This window comes from Ischnura elegans, chromosome X, assembly GCF_921293095.1.
Source record: "Ischnura elegans chromosome X, ioIscEleg1.1, whole genome shotgun sequence".
Lineage (NCBI taxonomy): Eukaryota > Metazoa > Arthropoda > Insecta > Odonata > Coenagrionidae > Ischnura > Ischnura elegans.
The window spans coordinates 77,336,750-77,364,223 of NC_060259.1; the positions used below are offsets into that span (position 1 = coordinate 77,336,750).

Consider the following 27,474-nt stretch of genomic DNA (forward strand, 5'->3'; position numbering starts at 1 on the left):
GGACTGGCCACGTTGATAACTTTTACGGATTCGCCCGCAATGCACAGGTTGTGCGAAAAATCCACAGAGGAAAAATCATTCCCCTTGACCGGGATTCGTACCCGGATCCCTCGATTTCCGGCCGAGTGCTTTAGCCAGTTAAACTACCGAGGCGTCATTCTCCCCTGTGGAAATTTGTGGACTATACCGGACAAGGTGCTACAAGACTGCTGAGCATATTATGCGACTAGCATTCCAGGTAGATATAACCTTTAAAATCGAAATTTTAGAATTTAAATACATATTTAAACGAGTATTTTTTCGACAATTTGGCATTTTCGACCTCTTTGCATCGTCGGATTCCTATCGTGGCAGCTTCTGCTATGTTTTTCTTTCTCCTGAGTTCCTGGCGCAAAAGCATTGGACTTATGTGCCAGTCCTCAGGGGCAGCACAAAAAATAACTCAGAAAGTGGGCTACACCAACGTAGCCTAATATGTACTAAGATTGTTTTACTCAGAGTACTTGAAGCCGGCAAAAAACGATGAATTCGAGTTATTTTTTGGTACATGTCAGTCCAGTGAAAGTTCCATAAAATATGCTCATCTCAGAGGTGCATCCTCGCCAACCGGTCCAGGGTTTTGTTCCTCTTGTTTCCTGATCTAATGTCCAATAAGATCGTTCACCAATTTGTTTTATTGTTGATTGAGATAAGTTTGAGAAATATAATTTGAAGTCGCACGTATTTAGATGCGTCACGACGGTAGCCGTGGATACTCACAACTCCCGGCGATCCGCGACCACACGTTCAAAAAAATCGACAGAACTTTCAGCGTCGCAAGCGGATTTTTTTGTGTTTGTGAGAGGGTTCACATGTTAATGCATAGTGAACTTTAACAAATATTTTCTTTTCGAATCAGAAATTATTGGTCTTCATCGAGTTGATTTCGACTTGTAAATGTTATCGATCTAATATTCATCTCTCTTTGCCGCGAGTGGTACTTACGTATTTGGCATCTCCCCATCCAGTGTCTGGGCTCCACATCTTTCCCTCGCCCATGAGTCCCAGGGCTAAGTGGGCCAGGGGCGCCAAGTCACCGCTCGCCCCCACCGACCCCTGCTCCGGCACCCACGACAAGCATGACTCTGCAGGAAGAAAGATAATCACGTGAAATTCGACGGATTAATGTTCGATACATTGATTTTCCGATCCATCAGGCATCAATCAGCCAATAGGAGAAAGGTTCATGGGATCGGGTTGGTGTGGTCGCTAGAGTGTTGGCTTCCCACCCGGCGCGCGCCGCGGCGGTCTCGGGTTCAAATCCCGGCGGTGGCAAAGAACTTTCAGAACTGCCCAATCCCTGCTTAAATTATGTGTCGAGGACCTTTCAAGCTCAACACTCCGTCCGTCGGATGGGACGTAAAGCCGTGGTCCCCTAGGCGCCTTTCGTTTAGAGCAGGTTACTGCCGACGCCTAGTTTCTCTCCAACCTTCCCTACCTACCCCTTCCCTTATGGCGCAAATGTCCTCAGCCGTCGGTCGCCTCCTCCAATACCATACTCCCCGAGAAAGGTTCATTACTAAAAGCATCAATTTTGCCTTAATTTCAAGTGCTTATTGGACTATATGGATCTCTCATACGTCTTACTCGTGAAAACACATACATCCATAATCTGGGTGGTAGGACCATTCAGGCAGGATTCATATCAACATAAATAAGGAATGTGAGTCATAACATAGCCCTGCGTTTCATATTTCACAATAAAACTAACATTCCCGTTCAGTTTCCAATTAAGCCACTCGTTTCAAAGTTTTTAGAGGATTGCGGTGTTTAAAACAACTTTCTCAATTTTAATGATGTGAACAATTTATTTCTTCAAACAATTTCTACATCGAAATTGCAAGTTACGAACATAAACCACAATAATATCATGTGATCCAATTCGAGTGACTTGATTTTACGCGCAAACGAAACGGGTATATTATGAGGAAAATCGAGTACAGGAAATATTTAGGGGCAAGATCTTAATTGGAAAATGATCGGTACTGTTGGTTTTGCTGTGAAATATAAACAATGAAGGGCCATGCCATGGCTCACGTTCCTTGTTCACGATCCAAAAATTCCTGCCTGAGCGGCACCGCCATTAGTTTTAGTAAAATCTTCTAAATTATGTGGTGCGACGTAAAAATGAACAGATTGTCTTCAAATTTATGGAGCATTTCATTTATTGCTTATTTTGGACTACATAGCTCCTTAAACTCAGGTATCTTGTCTTTTTTTACTAATAGAAGTAAAATTCAGCTATTTTACCATTTAATGCATGTACTTCACTCGTTTATCAGCGAGAATTTACTCTTAATCTCATTATATTCGTGCTTCAGGTAGGAACTTATAATAGGAATTACGATTGATTGAGGGCGTATAAATATGCTTTCAAAACATCATTAAATTTATTTTTCGATACTTGCATTGCACATGTTACCATCTCGCATACTTTAAAATTAATACTGTTTAAGAATTGAATTGATTAGTATGCTTTCAAAACTCCGTTGATTTTATGTTGAGTACATGCAAATTGCACATATATTAATCTCGCATGATTTTCAATCATTGTTAAATAATATTAGTCAGGTTACGGTGATAAGATAATGTTTCAATCGAATCCAACTCACCATTGAACGCCTTTATAAGCTGTCGTAGTGTGAGCAGGGAGATGCCACTGTATCCTTTGGCCAAAACGTTGATACGCAATGCCAGCAGCATCCGCGTCCGCTCGGGGGGTAAGGGGGGCCCCACTCCGGCTGCATGTGACCGTATCAAGTTGTACTGCAACTCTCTATGAGACACAAAAAGGAATTTACAAATCAAACTCTCACATAACAAGCATTTAAACCTTGCCCAAAGCATTTATTCCTTTATTTAATTCCGTGATGTCCAATACAATTAATGACATAGTTGTATTCATCTTAATCTAAGTTCATCACTTTGAATAAGATATGCTAACATGAGTGATCTCTTGATTAGTTTTTCAAGGTAAATATTAGTTGTGCGTGGTCCCAGACATTAATTAATGACATAGTTTTATCCATCTACGTTAACCGTTAACCAGTGACGTGCAATTCTTGTTACACTACCTGTGACATGCGGTCTGGGAGACCGCAATAAAACAAAAATTCGTAAAACGTTGCAAAGTCATTTTTATTGTTCAGTTGGATGTTTCTTTGACTTCTCAACTATTATAAAACTTATATTTAATATTATGCATTCCATATACGAACAAACTTTTTCAGTTAAAATTTTTATTTGAAACAGGATCAAAAAACTGATATCAAAACCACATGAGTTATTATTTTTACTATGCTAATTTTTTTAATGAACTACTTAATTATCCACGTTATGAAACTAAAAATGCTTCCTTGCAAATTTATTATATAATTATTATTCTTGAAAAATCACTAGGAATTGTTTTAAATAACTTTATGATTCATTTCCACCAGCATTACGTTTATTGGATTTCCAATTAGTGACCTGAGGTCTCACAGACCGCTACTCAAATTCAGCTTCAAGTTTTCAGAAATAAATAATAAGAACGCTAAATTTTAAAAGTGCCATGTCCATATTATACAAAATTATGACGCTCACGAGGAATATAGATATTTTGAAAAAATTCATAATTTTAGAAACGCAGCGGTCTCTCAGACCGCACGTCACCGGTTAAGGGTTAATTTGATCACTTTGAATGAGATGTGTGAAGATGTACGATTAATTCATTTGTTTTTCAACGTAAATATTAATTATTTGTGGTCCCATACAATCAAGGACAAGCCTTTAATCATCTATATTAAAGTTTATCCCTTTGAATGAGCTGTGCTCACTGGTTTGATCAATTATTTAGTTTTTCGACTTGAATGTAAATTACGTGTGGTTCCATGCAATTAATATAATAATATTTTTTATTCATTTTGATGAAAGTCGTCCCTTTTTGGAATAAAATAATGCGTCCTCCAACAAAAGTTGCCTGCTGCAGCAGATTTCTCGCACATCATGCGCGTAACGTGCGATACTTTTCTTCTTTCTAATTTCACGATCCTTCTCAATATTCCTAGTGCTTTCAAGCTTTAGAGAGTAATAATGCCCGAAATGATTCAATTTAACATTGATAATGTATAAATGCGAGCCACAATATGCATTTTATGTTCCCGAGAAATCAAGGCGAATCGACAAATTTTCTTAAATTTCCACGTAGCGTGATGCGTTGAAGTGTTTTGCAAGCTTTGTAGTCTAAAGCTTGGCAATAGATATTGAGGAAACAGATACGACCTGTCTGAACTGATGATCCGCTACCAATCGCTTCAGCTGTGTAGTACGTCGTAACTACCCCATTTACAGTTTTCTCGAGGATATAATGCCTGGTAACTAGACACCCTCATGGCTTACCGGTACTGTGGGTTGCATCTAAAACTATCACGTGGAAATTCTATGATCCCACCAACGATTTCAATCATGTGGGCATTAAAACCAACGGCCAATGGGAGGCTCTGGTTCATACGACCCTTCGCTTTAGGTGAAGTGGGATCTCTTCAGATATTTTCACTTTTAAGATGAGTCGTTTTTCATATTTATATGAAAACCTGTGCTATAATGAAACAATAACACGTATTAATGCTTTTAATTTCAGCTGTGTGACGAAAAAGAAATTCTTTTCGTATTGAAAACAAGTGACGCCCGATACACGATTATGAATGCAGTTCATGGGAATGTATATTCTCAGCCGTAAGTAAATAATGGGAAGAACTTTGCTTTGCTACAGCTTTTCTAAATTTTATATTAAAAATTATAATCTCAATGAAATAGTGCACATCTCTCGAGAAGTATTTCTCAAATTCATCCACTACCGCGTTTTATCGTTCGTTGCTGTCATTGTCACACGGATTGGAAAGCTAAAATTGTCGTCAGGCATGGATTTTCTAAAATAACATATAATTGCCACGACCGTTATCACTTTGCGCTCTTTGAATATAAAATTCAAGCATATTATTAATTGCCATCGTCATAAAAGCTCAATTCCTGTGTTATGAGGACCCGATAATCCGGTTCTGTTATTATTATGGAACAATATGTAACTGAAAACTGAAGGACAAACAACGCAATGAATTATGCGCATTGTAGCAGAGTTTACGCATAAAAATGCACAGTATTTAGACGGGAAGTACGCAAATATCATCTTCAAGTAATGGATAACATCTGAGGCTTATGCTTCTGTAAAAATCCACGTGAAAAATTTTCAGCTTAGTGAGAGCATGTTAGAAGTTGCTTGTAATTGAAGGGAATAAATCATGCTGAAATTATATAATTTTGACTTTGAGAAAATACCTTTTGCTGCTAATAAAAATTGTGAAGTAATTTTAAAATGTGTAGAAAATGATTTTTAGCGCTGATTCCATGATTTTATTCAGATTTTATTCCTTTGCAGATTTTATTCTTTTTTATTTAACCCTAGTCATATTCCATCAGAGGAAATACTTACTCGATTTTTTCTGGAGCAATGGTTGTTCTTGCAAAATTACCAAACCCAGTCGTGATCCCATAAACAACTGAAAAGACAAATGTTTACTTCAATTTGCAGAGATACAAGGATATAATTTTAAATCTAATCAATGCGGAGCTTACCTTTATTTTCTTGTAAAATCTTTTCAACAAGATCTCGAGATTTCTGTACAGCTTCTTCAGATTCCTTCGTAAGCTAAAATAAAATAATATTAATGAATAAGTATTACTCTGGTGTCATTATTTCATTTACATTACCTTATTTTCCTGGCATTAAAATTTGCACTTCTGTCGTGTAGGTAAGCTTGAAATTATCGTTGAATGGTTTTGAGGCAAAGATAACGCCCGGAGACTAAGAGGCAAGGAAAGATTTTTTCTCGACTACCACCTTTCTGCCCAAAGTATTCTCAATCAAGGTTATTTGGTTGGATAACTATTACTAATACCACTTCTTAATATTTAAGAAGTGATATAAGTAACAGTTAGGATAAATTAGGTCATCAAGAAACCTTAAATCGAATAACACACGGTTAATAATGAGTTAGTTAATATTATTCTCGACCAGATCTGATCCCGCTGCCAATTGATATCTTGACTCAAAAATGCGTAAATGGATTGTACTGAAGTAGACTGTTTGCTTCCTTAGCATTTCCTTTTTATAATTATTGGACAGTATTATCTTCTTTTAGGAAATATTTCCTCATCGTGATCCCAATTCTCTTCCGTTCAGCACTGCCGAACTTAATGTAACACTGAAATGATGCCACGGAAAGCCAGACATTTTGTTTGGTGTGGTTGTGTGTACACTCAGAATTTGTACATTGTTCTTATGCATCCCAAAATAATGAAATTATTTAAATTAACTTTGAATTTCGTAAGAACAAACTATTCATTATATGTACTAAGCATTGGTTATTCTTAAAATGGCTTAATTATCTTGATTAACTGTGTGGTATTCCATTATAAGTTTTCCTGGATATCACACAATTACTTATACCACTTCTTTTTTTCAGAGCGCGACCCGGGTTTCAATGAATTAAAATGAAGGTGATGATAATTCATTGAAACCCGGGTCGCGCTCTGTAAAAAAAGTGGTATAAGTAATTGTGTGATATTCAGGAAAACTTAGGGCTTAATTTTAATGAATTCATCTCGATAGATGCTCGTCTCCAAATTTCGCTAGAATTTCCGATCAATTGTAAACCAAAAGCCTTGGAAGTAGAGGTAAATATCATTCTATTTTGATCACTTTAAGGATCTGAGAGCTGACCATCTGATATCAGTCAACGTTTGTTCTGCACATGGCAATTTGGATCCAAAAATAAATCATTTTTCGGCCCGCTCTGTTCAGCAGTGCATTTTTTTATTGGGACAAGTCTTTCATGTTGTCATGTTGTTATAAAAATATTGCGGGAAGTGGGAATGTTGTTCAAATTTCCCTCCCACTGGTACAATAGAAAATACCGAAACTCGATTTCCAAACTGCGGCGAAAGTGGCTCTATTTGTTGCAATACTTTTGAATCCGACTATACCAAATCAGCTTGGCTAGTAATGAATCATCGCACTCTTTAGAGCAATTGCCATCAAGATAAATAGTTATGGTCTAGTCACGCTAACTTACGCACACTGATAATTAATGAAAATCGTCTCGTCAACACTTCACAAACTACAAAAAATGTGAAGATAACTTGGTGGTAACTTCGAAATTATAACATAAATATACCCATACAAAAAAATCTGTGCTGCGACTGTACTAAAGCTAAACTGTAACTATGATAAAGGGACTGTCCTATAATTCCACTTAAACCGCACTTAAATATAAACATCACAGTGCAGTTAAAGCACAGTCATAGTGCAGTTGCCATTGCACAGTCACAGTGCAGTTATTATAGAACAGTCACAGTGCAGCCGCCATAGCACAGTCATAGTGCAGCCATAGTACGGTTTCTACTATAATACTCTTTCCTTGAATCAATTATTGACAGCCTATAGATGTGGCTGTTGCATTCCTTGTAGATCATATTGAAAACAAAAAGCAGAATTAAATCAAGATAAACCAATTAGCAAAGATATATAGTTCCCTTTTTAGGTGTTTGTTTTAGGTAGTGTGTAGTCTTATCTGCTATATTTGTATATACTTGTGCCAAAATATATAGTAATTCCTTTTAATGGTGCATTTTAATAACTAATGAAGAAAACATCTTTGTACCAAAAAAAAAGTTTTTTTGATGAGGAATTGGCCAAAAATATACGCAGAATAAGGTTTAGTTTTTTAAGCATGTTAACTGCCTTTTTTGTCTGTTTTATTCCTTAATAGCTTCCATATATATTGGAGAAATTTTCACGTCAATTTTTTTCGCATGAGAATGTTCTCATAACGATTTTCATAGTGGTAAGGGCCTTGCATCACATTTTTGTCTATCTACAACGCTTATTTTTACGTAAAAATTGTATCCTAATACACAAAAATATTTAGGATTAAATGCATTTAAAACAAATGTTTTAACTTCTTCCCGTCTCGACATGAATAATTTGGATTGGGTACGATGATGTTACCTTAATCTTGTACCTTCCTCTTCCAAGTTGCAGGAGATCATCTGTAGATAGAGTATTTCCATCGAGTAGAATGTACTAGAGTAAAAAAATAGGAGAAATATATTGGTACTAAAATAACAAGATTAACCTTGTGAATTTAAAACTAATTTTATAGACAGAATGTGCATTACCTCGTTTGGCGGCTCGTATTTTCCAGGTCTGTTAATATTTAAGGTTCAATTGCCTTCTCTGGTAATTTGAGCTATGAACAATAAAATCTAAAGTATATAAGTAGTAGGCTATTATAAGAATTCATCTTCTCACAATCAGTGCCTTTAAAAATATGAAAATCATCAGGTATATGTAAATTTTCTGTCAGTTAGTCTTTACTCGAACTTAAAACCTAATACGTATACTCAAGAATTGAAGTACATATTTTTAAAGAAAGGAAAATAGTGGAATTATTTGTTTTATTTATAACTGAGTTAGGGGTGTTAGTGACGGATATATGCATAATCGATGCTCTCCTTATTCATTATCTGAAAACGTTTTTGAAGCTAAATGCTGCTTCTCTAAAAATGCGGTCAATATATTTAAGGATACATTTGCTCTGGAACATAATTCATCTCCGTAGGTGCAATAGCAGGATTTGGACGATCCGTTGTAAGCACTGTAAGTGAAAATATTTACCTTGAGTGGCCATAATGTTAAAATAATCACCAAACATTATGATAAAGGATGAATAAAATATGCCTTAAATTAATTAACCATGTTAATTTATTTCTTAATATCTGAATATAAAGGACTTTGCAAGCGAGGTGTAAGGGTTAATGGGTTCGAACATCACGAAAGGTTTTTGGAGGCACGGTCATTAGTGTACCCTCTCCATAGAGACCCTTCAACGAAATATTCCTCGCCTTCAACTATACGCCCCTGAAATGTTTAGCTCTGTTATAAAAGTTCGTGGCACCGGAGTACATGTCCGTATTCGGTCCGGGCGACTCTATTTTGATAATATAGAGGGAGAAATGGGTGTGATTGAAGTGACCTTTCTCTTTCGGGACTCTATTGACAAAGCTAGCATTCGATACTCACCATCCGGTATTTGCCTCCATAAGATTCATTTATGCATTCTACCGATCATGGTAGGTTTACCGATGAAGCATTTAAGATGTGGAAAATCCGAGGACTGAAGCGTGATGAAGGGGAATTTTTCATTATATCAAAAAAATCCTATTCTCTTCCTTCCTCTCCCTCGTTTAACCCACAACCCTCCAACACTGTTTTCAAAATCCCCTCCCCGCTAATCTCCCAGGGATCGGGTTGGTGAGGAGACTAGAGTGCTGGCTTCCCATTCAGGTGATCTGGGTTCAAATCCCGACGGTGGCAGAGATTTTTTTAAATAAATAAAAGATCGCTGCACTTTTCCACAAGATTTTTTTAATGCGAACAACGCGTTTCGGCTCACTGAGCCATCATCTGGTACAAAAGCAAGCAAGCAAGGACACTGCAAAACATTTGATAATCTCCTTTATACCCTTGAGAAAGGGGGGGGTTGGGGATGATTTGACATCTTTGAAGAAGGGAGTGGGAACGGGCATACAGAGTAGAGACAGTGGGAAAAGATACAATTACGGGATGTGGAGAACCCACGTTGGAAGGAGGACTCTAGTCATAACTGTAAAATAACGACACGTTGGGAAGTGCCATAGAAAAACGGGTTGGGGGGGGGGGTTGAGAAGAGTGAAAAAAGGGGGTTGGGGTAAAAAGAGAGGCCGCGTGTCTTTAGAAAGGGAGAGGAGTAAGCAGCGACGCTGGAAAAGAGGCGGGGGTGAGTAGTCCCTTTGGTTTCAGAGGCTACCCAATCCCGACTCCCGAGTACATTGTGGAGGGGATTTCAAGTGTAGCATTCCGTCCGTCGGATGGGACGTGAAGCCGTGGTCGCCTTCGAGACTTTCGTTTAGAGCAGGCTAATTCCGACGCCGGGTTTCTCTCCACCCTCCCTTCCATACCCTTCCCTCATGGCGCAAATGACCTTAGCTCTCAGTCGCCTCTTCCAAATACCATACAATACCATACCCGCTAATCTCCCTCCATCCATAACTCCTGTCTCCTCCGTATCTCATCTAGAATCTGCTTTTCCTCACCCACCATGTCTAGCACTTCTTCGTTCCTCCTCCTCTCCGTCCACTTCAATTCACTTTTCTTCTCCACACCCACATGTCGAACGTCTCCAGTCTTCTCCAGGGATGCCGACTTACAAAAAAAAATTGGGGGGCCCAAACCGGGGATCATGCCCCGGGAAATTTTATAAGTAGTGAGTTTTAAGTTTTTTAAGCATTTTTGAAGAGTCATATGATTAAAATTAGAGCCCTGATAACTCGAATCTCAATATCTGTACACTCCGGGGAAAATCGGCAAGCCTGACACATTTTTTCCTCACACCCATAACGAATTTTTGAGGGGGCTCGGGCCCCCTCAGGCTCCATGGGTCGGCGCCACTGGTATTCTCTCGTCCTCCTTCCATGTTTCCGCACAGCAAAGTCTACACTCCACATCAGGCTCTTCGCTAGCCTTTTCTTTAAACTATTGCATGACGATCCTCTTATAAGCGCCTTCCTGTTCACGAAAGTCTCCTTTGCTTGCGTAATTCTCTTCCTTATGTTCTTACTGCTGTATTCGTTTTCCTCTAATGTGCTGCCCAAATAGTTGAATAATACCTGCTCAAGTTTTTGCTCACCTACTTTCATCTTGAGTCACATATTCCTAACTCAAAATGCTTTACAGTACTATAGAAGCAGCTTGAAATTACCCCTATTCGATTAGCCACGCTATCGACCCTGCCTTCCACTTACGGGCTACTTCTCTTTTCCCCTCCAAACAACCTTTACCGCGGTGGCTTTTCCCTCTTCTCCCTGACCTTTGGCGCATTTAAATGCCACAAACTTTTATCACTTGAGGATTCTAGATCATTTTCTTATGAAATATGGCTTACAGTATACAGCATTACTGACATGATAGAAACACAAATGGTAATTTCCACGCTATTTAATTTAATACTCAACGACCGACCATGGTTTCAACACTTTGTGTCATTTTCAAGGTAATGCATTAACATCTCTCAGCATTTATACCCAGGCCAGGGTAGGAGGTGGGGGAATATGGAATTGGAGTGAGGGGAGTGGGAGGGGGAAGAGTTTAGGTGAACAAATGAACGAAGGCTGAAACCAGAAGACATACAACAACAGGAGCGTGAGTGAAGGCAGAGAGGTGAAGGTCAGGGTTTTGACGTCGTGGGGAAGCTTATCTTTTTAACAAAGGTGAGTCAGTACATAATAAAATATCATAAAATGCATAAAATTTGGACTTTGTTAACAGCTTTATAACACCACAACGCCTAGAATTTCCAAAGTTAAAACATAAAAATTATAAAATTAATTGAAAAAAATCCGCGTACACGTGCCCCGGTCCACCTCGTGTGGATTGAATAAAGAAAATGTCCATCTGACAAGGCATTGTAATACTTTTTGTAGTTTTATTGATTTTTTTCTTATCTTAAAATAAATAAGTGAAAAATTATTAAAAATCAGTACAGCTGCTCTTGATTTATAAATGGTGTAACTAAACGGTTCATTCATTATTAGGTGGTACGAAGTTCGCTGGGTCAGCTAGTTGTTTATGAACACTGTCGTCCCGCGAAATATTATGGAATATGATGAAAATTTCTAATTTTAGTTTTGCTCGGAAGATTTCTGCTCTTTAATTATGTGACGCGAGGTTACAAAATTGATATACCTATGTTAATTTATTTTTATTATACCTTATTAGTGAATACTTGATGAATAGATTGTGGAAGTTCAAAAATGCGGCCATTTCAAGGATATTGTGTTGTAATCTATGATAATATTTCTGGAAATTGACACATTTTTTAATCAACGTTTCAAAGTTCAATATTCTTAATCAACAATTTATTAAATTAGTCAAATAAACTACGAGTATAGAGCTCATATTGGCCAACACAGCAACTACAACCTAGGAAATGCGTATTGCAGAAATTCAGCAATTATAGAGGGATTGCATATTGCAGAAATTCAGCAGCCATTTCGGAATTGCATTTTGCAGAAATTCATCAATCATAGAGGAATTGCGTATTGCAGAAATTCAGCAATCCTTGAGAAATTGCATGTAGCAGAAATCGTGTAAATTTCCGCAATGCTCGTGGAAGGGAATTTGCTGGAGGGGTTTTCTTACCGACGGACACGAAGTCGTTGTCGTCGAGGATGTCCTTGACGAGGTCATCCGGGTCAAGGATGACGCCGCCGCGCGTCTTCCGTATCTCCTGGATCTTCTCGTCGGCTCGGCCCCCGGCCGCTGCCGCATCCGCCGTGCCATCGCCACCCCAGTGCATCTTCAGGTAGCGGCGCAGAGCCTCCTCCCCCAGCCATCGCACCGTAATCTTCCCTGTTCGGACACGACCACGAAATAAAAATACCGTTAAGGTGGTTTGAAATCTCCGCTCTCTCTGAACCCATTTTAATGATTACGTCCATAATATACTGAGTCCATGTTACGTGGAAATTTTAGACTGCGTTTGGCATGTGATTATTAACAAGCTTAGGTTTGGGATCAAATCACGTCGATGGCAGAGATTTTTCAGAGACTGCCCGATCCCTGCTTCGGTGTTTCATGGGGGGCAATTCAAGTGCAGCACTCCGTCTGCCAGATGGGACGTAAGACCATGGTCCCCTCGGCGCCTTTCGTTAAGCGCTGGCTAGTTCCGACGCCGTGTTTCTCTCCACCCATCATTGTCCGCCCTCCTCTATGGCGCAAATGACCTTAGCTGTCGGTCACCTCCCTTTAATACCATTATTAATAAGCAGTATGCTCAGGGATGCCGACTTACTAAAAATATTGGGGGGGCCCAAACCGGGAACTTGCCCCGGGAATTTATATAAGTAGTGAGTTTTAAGGTTTTTAAACATTGTAGTAGAGTCATATGATCAGCATTAGAACCCTGATAACTCGAATCTCGATATCTGGACACTCCGGGGAAAATCGACAAGCCTGACACATTTTTTTCCACACACCCATAACGAATTTTTGAGGGGGCTCGGGCCACCTCAGGCCCCACGGAGTCGGTGCCACTGAGTATGCTTCAAGAAACGGGAGATTCATTTGTTTTTTAGTCAAAATTCGCATACTTCAAACGCAACGGATTCTTTATTCCCGACGTCTATAATACCCTGAGTCCATGTTACGTTGAAATTTATGACTGCATTTGGAATATGATTATCAACAATCAGTACACTTCAAGTAACAGGAGACTCAGCGTTTGCTTTTGTTATTTTTGTATTTGGAATTTTTATGAAGTTTTTCAATAAATGAGACTCGATTGGCTCGATCGGCACGCCACCTATCCCGGCTTCTCGAGCGTCAAGCTTCACTTGTTTAGCTCGGAGGGAGTTGTCTCCTTACCCTGCCGCGGGCCAGTCGGCTCGTTGACCTCTAAAACCACGGTTTTTATGTCAATGGGTTGAATATACAACAGTTTGTAAGTCCAAAATTACATCAAACGCAACAGATATACTTCTTTATTGCTTACATCCATAGCATGCTGAGTCCATGTTACGAGGAAAATTTAAGCCTGCATTCCTCATATGATTATTAACAACAGTATGCTTCAAGAAAAGGGAGACTCAGCGATTATTTGTAAGTCAAAATTAAGAAACTTCAACTGCAACGAATTTACTTCTCTATTTATTACGTCCATGCTGGGTGGAAATTTAAGACTGCATTCGGCATATGTTTATTAACCAGCATTATGCTTCAAGAAACAGGAGATTCAGCGTATTTTTGTAAGTAAAAATTCACATAATTCAAAAGCAACGGATATATTTCTTTATTGCTCCCGCACTAAAGCTCCCTATAGGATAAAAATTTACTTAGGTAGTAGCGATTGGTTAAGGGATTTAATATTATTCTATTATTCTTATTATTTAAGTTTCAATATTATTCTGCCAATCCTCATTTAGCGGCTTCAGGGAAAAACAAGGAAACGGGGAAAAACAAGGTACGACGGAAAGAAAATTATTACAGAAATGCACAGTTAAGATTTAGCAACAAATAATAGTAGCACTCTTTCATCTTTCTACTCACACGATTTTGATTACTCTCTTAGTTCCTCTAGGTGAAATGACCACCTGTAGCCGATTAACAGTGCATAACAACATTAAAGAAACAGGGAATCAATGTTTTTCTCAACAAATCTTTCAAAATGGAAGTATTATGACAACTTTCCGTGTTTATACTTCCTTTCTCCCTAAAAATCATGATACCTAAACGTTTCCTTAGATGTCATGGAAATTCTTTTGTGATAATATTCTGCCAATCCTCAACCAAATCCCAGGTATCCATAATGAACGTGTACAGATATGGAGTTTCTCTGCTAAGTCGTATGTGAGTCTTCAGAATTTCTACTTTTAATGCGAAAATAAAACTATCTAATGCCATATTTGCTATGGGAACTCAACTTGAAGCTAGTGGCAGTGGCTTTCTTGATATAGTCCCTCTAACTTGCAATCACATCTAGCAAATGAGGATAATTTAAACATATAATTCTAAGATTTAAATTTTGAAGGATAACCGCACGTTCTAATTAATTATGTAAAAAGATATACTGTATTTTTCTTCCTGAGGAAAATTTTAAATAAGCAATGAAATTTTATGTATGATGACGGAATTGTGCCGTGAGTTTTAAGTATTCTCTAAAATTATGCATGATCCTCCGCTAAATAAAAAAATAATTGGTATTCATGTGAAAAAGAATAGCTAAAATCGAATGATTAGCTCGATGGTATGCTAAAAGAAGATGTATTCGGCCTCTATGCTCACAAAGCATTTTGTACGAGGGAGGTTTTTTTTTTCAACCCCTGATAGCTCAGCAGAAACACCAAACAAGCGACAGGCGGGTACTGCGCAGGTAGGGCAATTACGCGTCCTCCGCATCACACGCACACGCAAGTCATTTCTTACCGTAAGTTGTTAGTTTAAGGCTAGTAGCAATCTCATTAACTGCACTGCCTCAATTGATTCCCCCGCCAAGTGTGCACTGCGGAGAGGCAGCCAGAAAACTCGGCGAATGGCTTCAGCATTGACATGTCTTGACCTTTATGCCGATAAACGAGAATTTTCTTCTTTTATGCAATGCGGTTGGATTGTAAAATAGTGTGAAACATTACATCCATTCCCACTCAAAACAAAAGAAGAGACATCCTGACTTCTGGAAGTGTTCTGATCCATGGCAACGCCCGTCATCTCAGCGCTGATGCAGCCCAACTGCTCCTTGGGCGATTTCAACGGGATATTTTCGATCACCCGAGGTGCAATGCCGACCTAGTGCCGGGGAACTTCCACCTTTACGCTGAAATGAAGATGTGGCTGGATTGCAAGCGTTTTCAAACGGGCGATGAATTTCAGGGCAAAGGCATAATTCATTAAGTCATTGACGACAACATTCCATGAAAAAGGTATAGTAAAGCTTGTTCACAGGCACGTCCAATTCCTCAATCGCCGAGGCGATTATGCCGAAAGGACACCACAAAAGTGCTCAACATTAAGCAATGAAATAATTTTTAATCAATCACTTCGTCTTCTGATCATGACCCATCGGAGGTTGAAAAAAACGGCCCTCCCTCGTATAAGTAAGGCAATATAAAATTATGAATAAAAATATATTGAACAGGTAAGGTGAGTTCTACAGCCTCAATAGTGATGCATAAAATCGTCTCCAGTACCCGTAACGTAATCACTCAACAATTTGTTGATGAGAAAATCTGACTCTCACCTGAGTTGAGAATGAAATTTGTATTTCGAACCCGGTCCACATCTCCCGTCCAGGTTACCGTAGCATCATTCAACCCAGAGCATTTTCTCCTGTAGTCGAGTCCAAGGAGTGAGTGTATTATGTATCCGTGTGTGTCAGTGAGTGAGTGACATCTCAACCGAAATAGGGGCGGTCTGGGATGATAGGGGGCCCTCGGCTGGGGTTCAAGATGGGGCCCTCCTTACCGGGGGATACGGGGCCCTCCCCGGAAATGGATTTTGACGTAATTCTGGCTCTTAAAAATTAGATAAAAGTCAATAAAAATATTAATTTCGTTGGAAAAATACTATGACAAGTGAGAATTTCACAGCTTATAACATTTAATAATGTTATTATGGTTCTATTATCTATATAGTGAATCATTTCCTTGAAATTTGCACTGAAATATTAAAAAAAAACTCTAAAATGACCCTTTCCGAAAAGGTTAAGTTCTCTTTTATATAATCTCACTCCTTTATTTTATTTGATTTTTTATATTATCTTTTTCTTTAGTGTCTTAAATAAAGCAACTAATGAAAACGTAGAATTATACACATGCAAAAATAACTTTGTTCAAGAAATCAGTCTTTTTAGTACACCTTTCGTATACGCTCCACCATAGACACGAGAGTTGTGGGGGTCCCCTAAGCTTGGGGCCCTCGGCGATTGCCGACCACCCGACCTGGCCAGACCGCCCCTACAACCGAGGCAACCTTAGCGACGTCCCTTCAATCCTCTAAAAGCTTCCTTTGACTTGAGCGAGTGCTTTTGAATGATTTCCGGTTAAGACGCTGGGGTTGGTCGCTGCTGGTCTAAGATTTCATTTTTTAAGGATAATCGCGCGTCGTAATTAATTATCTAAAGTGATAAATTATTTTTACTCCCCCAGGAAATTTTTTAAATAATTAATGAAATGTTATATAAATGCTGACGGAATTGTGTCGTGAGTTTCCGTCTGAATACGTTCAATCGCAAAGTAACGAATTCTCCCGTTACATTAAACCAATACAGTAAATTGTTTCGTATCTGCGACGTGATCCCTAACATTATTCTCACTGTAGACTACTATCCTTTTTCAAAAAATTAATTGCTCGGATATTAAAAAAATATTCTATCACATTTATTTTTAGTAACATATAAAACGTGCGTATGCAGGGTTGTGGGTCATTTATTAAAATTTTGTATTTGGTACCGCCAATTGGACCCCATTGGCGACTGAGGTTCTACGGAAACCCAAATTACTAAAAATGTACATAAACGTTTGTTTTAAAAACTTAATTCTTTGGAAAATTTGTGATGAGACAACCTTAAAGTGCTGTTACAAGCCTCGAAATTATCAAAATTTTCGTAACCAACCCATCAAAGATAATCATTGTTGCTAGCATGGATCTGCCACTGCTTGTAAAGGGTTTCTGGTGGAGAGGCTGGGGTTGGCCATTGCTACGAATCCTCCCGTGTCAGCAAACTAACAAATTATTTTGTTTCGTACCTGCAACGTGATCCCTTCGTCACGACCATTAGAGACTATTTTTTGTTTCATAAATTGATTTCTTTGATTTTTTCGAGTATTTCTTTTAACATCATTGAAAACGTAAGTATACATGGCGTCATTTATCAAATTTTTGGGTTTGAGCCTGCCTATTGGGCCCCATTGTTGGCGACTGGGATTTCATAACACCATTGCACTTGACAGCCGTGAACCGTGAGAGCGCCATTAGGAGACAACATCCCACCCCGATGACGACTCGACCTTTTTCTCGTACGCCTAGAACCGGCCAATCACGAAGCAGAGCTCACACTCGGCAGTCTTATCCAACTAATCGCTGAATGGTCGACAGGAATTCGATTTCATTGTCGTCCACGTCAAGGGCATCTACCAATTCTTTGCTTACATTTCCTCAAAGGCCAAACTAGAGGAGTGTTAATCATTTCCCCCACGGATTGCAATAGCAGTGATAATATATTTAGGCTCAAACAGCTTTGCCTAAGTGTATGCTTAGCGACAAATCGTTTCTTATTAGCTGAGACGCCTTCAAGATGGCTTGAGATTTTGAAAACTCCAACGAGAGTCGTGTTTGCCTGACGTTTTCTTGATCACGTCTACATTGGTGCTCTCAATACGAGAAGCTGGACTAAGGTGTGAGATAACTGATGGTCACGCCATTTTTCAGCGTCTTTTAAGTGGTCGCTATGCTTCAATCAGTACCAGGAAGGGAGGTCGGGGCACGATTCATGAAATGTAACCCTTCCATGCTAAAACTTAAATCCTTGTGGAAGTAATAAATTATAGAAGGGCTATTTAAATAGGATGTTACAGAATTTTCACTTCTAGAGGACATGACCGTCAGTAAATTCTCGAATTTTTTTCTGAGTAGCATTTGCTTGGCTGTTATGGTAATATTCCCGTGAAAATGGATTGGCTATGAGGCAATTTCACACACTGGTATTAAAAAAATTTAAGGAGGATCACATCGCAAATCTTAATTCTGTTTCCTGCCTGGTACTTTTCTAATTTCCACCGGACCATACTCGCTAATGTCTTATCACGTAGCCCATTGCCTACACAGATCAGGCATGGGACGCAATGACGCCATCAGGTATTACATATTACCAAGGCACAGCGGAAAATAATTTACCCCCCGCCCCTTCTCCCATTAAATACGACCTTAATCGTCCTTGCAGTGGCTTGCGGACGAAATAGAAACTCTATAATAAAAAAAGCTATCTAAACCGGTTTATTTTATTCAAGGCATCAATGGTTTGGGAAATGCTATGAATTTTTATCTCCATGTGAAAAACATCATCACCCGTATCGACTCTTCCATGGATTTTTGTTTTTCACCGAAATAAAATTCTCCAGATAATTTTCATCACCATAAGCAGAAATTTATATATTTGAACCAATTTCGGGTATTTTTTCGAATAACTTTGCTGAAATAGATGAAATTAATATGTTAAAAATACGTTTTAGAGGTTGAAGTTCTTGCAGGTTGTAAATCAAACTTATTTTTGCCGAAAAGATTCCAATATTTCTCATCTACGTTCTAAAACCAGTAGAAAAAATTGAATGCTATATCAAGATACTCGTGAAAAGACATTGGTCAACTGAAAGAAGTTACAGAGCATTGCCGTTTGCAAAAAATTACTATCATTTGGAGTTGGGGTGGATGTTATTTATTACAAATATTTATGCACATTATTCTCATGACAAGTGAGTCAGAGGATTTCAACAGCTTTAGAAGACATTGTAGGGCAACGCAAAGCATTTTCTTTGGTCCTGAAATTCACAACGCTTTTCAAATTCTTCCATTCACTTGCATATCTGCTTCAATGAACAATGGAGAGTATTCGACTGAGGATAATTTGATGCCATGACACTCCGGCCGTCATCAGTGTTTTCCGCTTGCAGCTGTTTGAGGGGTTTCCCGTTTCAACCTTGAGTCAATTAAGCACCGAACATGATCAAGTGATTAGCGGCCGTCAACCTTCGTCGTCATTCAAGTTCGTAACACTTTTCGACGCACCAAAGTTCCATCAAAAGGTGCGTGCTCGTAGCAAAATATTCGGACATTATATGAATTATAAATTATCTCAGTCTCCCTTCTCTCCTCATTTGTCCAGTTATTGTTTTGAAAGATGCTTTCATGCTATGATGGATATATCATCATCATTGGTTAACAATCCTTAAGGCCGTTTCACACGGGGCACGTAATTGCACAGTCCGACGTGTGTACGAAGGCGCAGTCAAAATTGCACCGTGTAAAGCAGTAAATTGCTAGAATACATACGAGAATGCGTGGACGTGAGATGGAAAAATAGCCCCTGATCTAATTCGCGCAAGTTCGCGCAATTCCACGCCATTTTAGAAATTAATGCAGTTCTAACATGCGCAATTCCGTGCCCCGTGCAAAACAGCTTTAAGACTGGTTTGACGCAGTTCTCAACTCAATTCTTTTATAAGCTAATCTTTCCACACCTACGTATTTCTTCTCTTTCGCATCCTTCTTTGCCTGTCCCATATATATCATTCTAGGCCCTCCTTTTTCGTTCTTGGCATCTACTTTTTCCCTCGGCGATTGTCTTCATCAGGCTATCATGTCTCAAGATGTGGTCTTTAAGTTGTGGCTAAATATGTAAATATATATGAAATAGATATGTAAACTAAATCCAGATTCAATTCCATCCCTTGGTTACAGCCACATGTATATTCTGATCCGCGGAAGTTATAACGCTATGATAATTCATGAGGGTTTATTATATTCGCTATCATCAGGACCGGATTTAGTTGAAAACATGCCTTAGGCTATTCCAAATATGAGGCCCTGCCACCTCCCATTTTTAAATTTGTAAAATACAGGAAAGATAATAAAATGCATGATTAATGTAATGTATATGAATATTTTGCTTGAAAAAACGTTGTAATTAGCACTATCTTTCATAAAAAATGGATAATAAATAAAATAAGTCGATAATTTAGAGTGAATGCAGGCCCCTCTTGATATTGAGGCCCTCGACTGAAGCTTAGTTTGTCTCTGGGAAAATCCAACCTCGGTTACCATATCAGGCGATTAACAAAGTAAATTACTATTTTAAAACATTTTATGAATATTTTTTTGTCTAAACTGGTGGCCTTCGTAGCAGTGATAATTGATTCAAAAACAGCCTCCACGGAAAATCAAGGAAATGGGATAGGGTTCTAAGCAAGTCATACCCAATATTATCCATTTCCTTTTTGAGAATTGCAGATTATTTTTAATTTTGATGCCACTATGCAAGAAGTATGACCCTTCCTCGCTAAAACTTTAAACCATGTGAAATTATTAATTTATGAAAGGGCAAAACACGTAACTATTTTTAAGTATGGCAATACAGAATTTTCGCTTCCTGATGTGATGACTGTCAATGAATTCTCAAATTTTTCTCTGAGTGACATATATTTGGCTGCTGTTTATATCCTCGTGGATGTGGATTGACTACATTTGTTCTTATTATTGCTTTAATAGGTGAACAGCACGAGGTATACAGCGTTAAGATTAAAGATAAATTAAGCACACCAAATATTTTCATTGAGTAATACCTTAAACAACTATGGTAACTTTCCCAAAAATAATCTTCACATATTTAATACATTGATGTATCCGCTACAAGGGTTGATGTAGCCGCAAAAATTAAATAGAAGCGGAAAATTTTTATTGTTTAAAAAAAATCATTTTTCTACTTTTACCTTGAGCCAGATGGGTTAGTTTATCCGTTGAGTCAACCCGGCTTTCTTTATTTTTTAATTTATTATCCGATTCGAATTTTTGTACTTTTTTGTAAGCAATAAATTTACTTTACGGAATTGTGACACGGTTAGTGACAAGGGTAATGGATGAAATCCCCAGTCAAAGAGAAGATTTCGCATTACCAATGAATATATCTAGCTGGCTGAAGCCTTTCCGCTAATACCTCTGAATGCATTGGCCAACTCCGTTTTTCGTGGCTGAACGCTGAGAAAAGCAGACGTTCCCGGAGAGCCAATACATTAAACCGCTAATTTTTCCGGGAGAAGGCTTGTGTTGAGACTATTCGACGAAATTTGGATCTAATCCATCATATATTGATAATTATTTTGCTTTATTATGCGTGTTAATTTCATGAAATTGTTGGAGCTTGCTATTTGGCGTTATCTCTTGTTTGATCTTTTTGAGAAGGCGTTTGCTACAATGGTTTAAGGTCAAAAGAAATTGGAAGAATCTGGCAATGAAAGTGGTTAATTGAAGATACGTAAATATTTTATCTTCTATCCATTTAAATAATATTTTGATACGATCAATTTTAGTATAACCTCGTTTTTTCTCTGCCGAGAGGAAATAATTATTTTAATTATCAAAATTATCATTTATTATATCCTTTGAATCGCGGATGAAAATAAAATTATTTGACACAGTTAAAGGATCAAAGAGAATATAATTACTATGATTTAATTATCCAGGATACGTCAGCTTTGTTCAATTAACCAGCAAATCACAGGTCTTATTTTGGGGATATGCTGCCTTTTGACATGGTAAGGTGCTATTCCCAGAAAGTGATCCATGCTCACCCCTGGAGACGAGATTCATATTTCCAGATATTTTTATGACGTCACTTCGGCGAAAGCGGGCTGTTTTTTCCGAATATTAAACCGTTTCGATTGTTTCTGTGCCCAAAGGAAAATTTTGCCAAAAGATAGCCCCTACTTCTTTCATTAAAATTTCAAATGATGAAGAATATGCCTGTCTCAATACCTAACCCACACTTAATGTAGGTTAGGTATGTAAACACTTTCAGTGGGTGTGTAAATTTGGAGATCATGTTCAATGGCGAATCTATTATTGCGCTAATTTCATGTTTATAAGACTAATTACCGTAAAATTATATCGTATTATCATATTTCTGCGAAAAAAAACATTTTTCTCAAAAAAATTTCTTGACTTCAGCAGCGATTCGCCATAATTTATATGATTACTTAGGCAACCCGCAATGCAAATAGTTTATTCCGTTAGATGTATTGCTCTATAGTTATTTTTCGCAACATATTAATGATTTCGATGACAAAAATGTATTTGAGACCAACCAATAAAGATTTTTAGGCCAAATTTAATTATAATGAACTCTAATATACAATGTTTATACTATGTTTAAAATGACAATGTCAGATTTAATAAAGAACTTATAGTAACAGTATTACAATTCGCAATTAAAAATACTCACAAAATTAAAATACGGAGTATTTTGAACCCCAATGAAAATTGCAGAGAAATGTTTCCTTCAAAATTTTAAAGCGTGTAACAAAAAAAAGTGATGGATCCGAGAACGACTGGTACCTTAACGACTCTATGGGTTCAATTGATGACGACAGGCCGAAAGCAGAACCCTACCTAGCGGCAATACGGTAGAGCAGCGGTTCCCAAACTTTTTCTTTCCGCGACCCATTTTAGCTCATTCTTTTTAGCCGCGACCCCCTAAAAATGGTCGTCCAAGTTTAAGTACGTTGTTCACCATATTATTAGTATCTCGCGACCCCTTTCCGAACGGCCTACGACCCCCTTGGGGGTCGCGACCCCCACTTTGGGAACCGCTGCGGTAGAGGAATCGAAATAACCGTCATAGACCCCGTGACGGTATAAGCAGTCATTCGCCATGGGCTGAGAGGTGGCATGACTGCTTAAGAAGTCTATCTAACGATTTGATCGTTGCAGGGGCGCAGCTAGGAATTTAGGCTAGGGGGGGGGGGGGTTACAGGCGCAACTAATACTGGGGTGCTTGGGGTATTGCATACCCGCCAGGGTGAGCGGGATGTGCGGAGGCCTTCCGCCGGCAAAAATTAAGATAAATGGTTCAAAATGGCAATTTTTACGGCCTTCTGAGGGATATTTTATGAATCCTCACACTATTCTATGAGTAAAATTAATCCAATTAAGTAAAATAGATTTAACTTAAAAATTTCTGCGAGCTCTGGGGGGGGGGTTTATCCCCAAAATATTACAGCGCTTTATCAGTTTTTAAAGTTATTTGCCTGAAAAAAAATTATTTTAGTTACATAGCTCATACTAATAACATTTTCCGTAAATTTATAGAAAATTTGTTGAAAACTTTCCTCTCAATCCAGTCCTGATTTTCCTTAGAGACTAGTGCGATTTTTGCTTCTAGGGGGGCAGATACCCCTCATGCCCCTCGCTGGTTACGCCTATGCATAATTGGTGTGCTTTGTACATTATCTACGGTAATGGTAAGCATGATTTCTCACAATATGATTTTTGCTTGCATCTTCAGGAAGTTACACTGCTCATGTTTTGAAGTCTAGAGTGACATTGAGAAGCAGGGAAAAGTGTTTGTGCAAAATCCGAAGAGAATCCAAGATTTAAGGTAATGCTTAACACTAATTCGGTGGGAGGCATCACTGCTTACCATCACGGTCTGTAGCGGATGCAGAGAAAACTCAAGGGGGGGGGGGGCGCAAATAATATCTTGAGTTACCTTTACTCTATTCGTAATAAAAAAAATAATAAAGTCATAAGCAGAGCTTCAGAAATTTTTAATTAAAGTTATTATACACTTATTCAAGACAATGCCATCTTATGATATCAAAAAGTTACAACTGTGGTTATCGATGGCTAGGTTCTAACAAAACGTATCTCAAAAATAGCAACTTTCCAGGAGAGCAAAAAAAGATTTATTTCTTCTAAATGTACGCTAAAATTAAAAACAAAAAATTCATAAAACTGAAAAAGAAGCATGTGCCAACAAAGAGTTGCTTTTTGCTTGAATTATATTTTTTAATTTTATTACACTTATTTTAAGGTACCCGTGTCAAGCCGGCCAAATTTTGAGATACGTGTTGTTAGAACTTAGCCATCGTTATACTGTTTGGTAATACGGGTTGCCCCGCAAAGGGGGGGGGGAGTCCGCCCTCTGCGCCCCCCATCTGTATCCGCCACTGATGACGGCATCTGTATCCATTTCCTAAGCTTCAAGCCGGCGGAAATATACTTAATCTTTCAGCTAATTCTTAAAAAAGGTTTTCATAGGGATATATTTCTCATTTCAGTGGTGCAGACTTCATGCGAACGTTTTTTTTTCTTCATATTTTGGGCATGCTTCCACTCATTTTTTGATCCCAAAACGATACACATCACTTAATAGCTATAAATATTGGTTTTAAACCTATTTATGAACACTATGAAATATTTATTGCATAAAACCCAAGTTTATATTCAAAATCGTAGGACGTATTTTTGCATTAATAATTCCCTCAACTTTCCATTAATTCCCACTTTTTATAGAAAATCTTATAAAAAGGTCGTTCAATAGCTCCTATTCTAGAGCCTCCAAATTTCATTAAAAATTGCTTTTTCAGGAAAATATTATCAATAGTTGGTTCAATAGCTCAATTTCTGAAGCATCCAAATTTTCGAATTTTAGGAGAGAAAACACTTCTAGGGAAAATATTTTTTGGAGCGCTCGGCACTACCTATTACTTACCCAAAAATAAGGCTGCATTATGGATTATACGAATTAACCCGGTAACGCCTGAATTATTTCACCGAACTTTTTCGTAATATTCAATTCTAAAATCAATTACATTCTGAATAACTAGGTGCAAATAATTATTTCGAATTTGACATTTTAATGCCAAAACGTTACATGTTTTCCATTTTTTGCGAAACGAAAGATTCATTTTCATCAAAAATTCCTCAAAAATGTCAAATCTTGCTTAAAAAGCAAACTTTTCTGAAAAACGTAACTATAAATATGCTTATCTGTTTAAAACTCTCAAAATTCCAAACAAATTACGGTAAATAACACAAAGGGTAAGTTTAGTATTGCACTACCAGTTAGTACCATATGGTACCGCTAGGCGTTAACGGATTAATTTTCCATTTTTAGCGTAATTACTCATGTACCTATCGGAGAAAAAGCACTATTGTATTCGGTTTGTCTTTATTTATATCTGTATCTGTCCTCACTTTCAACTCAATTTACAGAACACCATGCCATCAAAGTAACATGATTACGATAGTGGTTGTATTTTCGATATAGAATGCCATTTCCAAAAAACATATTATGATGCCCATGTCTGAAATCCACGACCTGAGGCTTTTTTGATCAGACATGAATACTTTTTTCGATTTTCATGAATTTTGTGAAATAACTTCAATAGTTTTGATTGTAATGTTAGGTTTAAGTTTGCAGATGAGGTCTCGAGCCTTGATCTTGAGTTAACTTTAGCATTATACCTATCGGTAGCGTAATAAACTAATCGCGGTTTAATATTCTAATCGTAGTAAAAAAAACTGATTTATGCAGGAGAAAACGCGCTGTATTACGCGTTTATTATTTTCTCCCTCTGCAGTCACTACTGATATAATTTTCCTTCATAACTACATTATGGGTTTTACAAATTCTCATTTCGAGCTTTTTTACACGAACGTTTCTTCCACGCCGACACGTTCTATTCAGGGCTTCCGCACACATGTGACACACATATTCCCGCCGCGTACTCACCATCCCGGCAGGGGACTTGCAGCCAGTCTCCCCGTACCCGCACCGATATCTTCATGTCGATCCGGTTGTCGCAGCAGGTGTGGCGGCCCCTAGCCCCTTGGGCCCGCTCTTAGCTTCCCGCTCCCCCTCCGCACGCGGTTAGCACCCCGGCGAGAAAATTCGCGCCCCGCCCCCACTAATCCGCCGTAATCCGCTCTCCTAACTCGTCGGCCAAACAGCCTTTCGCCACTCAAATGGACCCATCACGTCGCCGTGAATTTCTTCGCTTCGCTCGCCAATGTTCAGAGCAGAAAAAGGAATGTTGCGATTATGATGTGGAGTGTTTCCGGGGTGCCGCGTGCAAATTCCGCGGGCAAGCATTGAAGTGAAGCAAGAGCTACCGTCGCGCCGCCACCATCGGATGTCACAGGCTTCTGGCTCGGCAATGTGATCAACGCCTCGAACTTCATATCAGTTGACAGGGGAAAATGTTACCCTGGAACGGGAATCGAACCACAGACCTCATGGCTGGTCTCAGTGGCGGTCTGGCCAGGTCGGCTGGTCGGCAACCGCCAAGGGCCCCGAGCTTTGGGGGCCCCCAGAACCCTCGCATTGATCGTGAAGCGATTATGAAAGGCGTATTAAAAATGCTCTTTCGTTTCCTTCATCAAAGAAATCGAAAGCCATTGATTGCGATTTATACCCACAATTAGTGTATTCATAATATACAAATTATTTGGTTTTAGAAATCCCAGTTTAGAAGAATGGCAATGGTCAATTTAACCGCATTTGAAAAAGGCCAGATTGGCGCCCATGCGATGCCACTCCACGTGACGTCACAGGGATCTTGTTTCTATACGAATAGATAGGAGTTTTACATCGTCTGAGATTACCAATGCATGCATGAGGAACAGAGCTCAGGGAAACATCTCTTAATAATCACATATTAAAATTGCCTATGGGCGGAAAGTTTTCTTCGTTTGATTGGAAGTTGATGGTTTGAGCTATCACTTTGTGGAATTTACTCATAATGAATTAAAATTGAACTTTGTTTTCTTCTTCCCTCTCTCCCCTACCTCTCACTCCTTTGCCCACCCTTCACTGCAATTTGTCAGCTTGGGTGCATCGACCCTTCCTACCTCCCCATCCTCTCACATCCCCCTGGCTTTTACAACCAGGGGAAGACTCAACCCCTCCCCACCTCCCCCTACCTCTTGATTATCCCCCCTCCACTACTCCTGGTTTATACGGTCAGGTATTTAAGACGATCTATCAATGAACTCCTCGCCTGAGGATGATGCAGTGCGTCGAAACCGCGGTCAAATAAAAAAAAAGAAATGAAAAAAACTGGCCTGAGGATGACGCAGTGCGTCGCAACCGCGGTCGTGATTGAATAAATATTTATGTGGAAAACAAAGTTCAATTTTAATCAATAGTTTGATTGGGTATTAATAATCCTTATTTAAGCCAAGCGCTATCTGCTAGCAGGTTACTCTGCTACCTGCTAGCAGCCTGCATCGCAGCGGTGCATATATCCTCGCACCAA

The 27,474-nt window shown here is 38.7% G+C and overlaps 1 protein-coding gene across 1 annotated transcript in view; it reads right to left on the reverse strand.

The window, feature by feature from the left end:
* LOC124171525 (histidine ammonia-lyase-like) overlaps nt 1–26,050 on the reverse strand; it is a 42,639-nt gene extending 16,589 nt beyond the window's left edge. The window contains exons 1-9 of the mRNA XM_046550698.1: nt 25,950–26,050; nt 12,314–12,523; nt 8,666–8,732; nt 8,254–8,281; nt 8,084–8,158; nt 5,650–5,722; nt 5,507–5,573; nt 2,652–2,815; nt 985–1,124 (exon numbers count right to left, since the gene is read on the reverse strand). Of these exons, the coding sequence (XP_046406654.1) occupies nt 985–1,124; nt 2,652–2,815; nt 5,507–5,573; nt 5,650–5,722; nt 8,084–8,158; nt 8,254–8,281; nt 8,666–8,732; nt 12,314–12,523; nt 25,950–26,004 (879 nt within the window). The 5' untranslated portion in view covers nt 26,005–26,050. The remainder of the gene's footprint in view (nt 1–984; nt 1,125–2,651; nt 2,816–5,506; nt 5,574–5,649; nt 5,723–8,083; nt 8,159–8,253; nt 8,282–8,665; nt 8,733–12,313; nt 12,524–25,949) is intronic.
* Nucleotides 26,051–27,474: the final 1,424 nt, after the last annotated feature.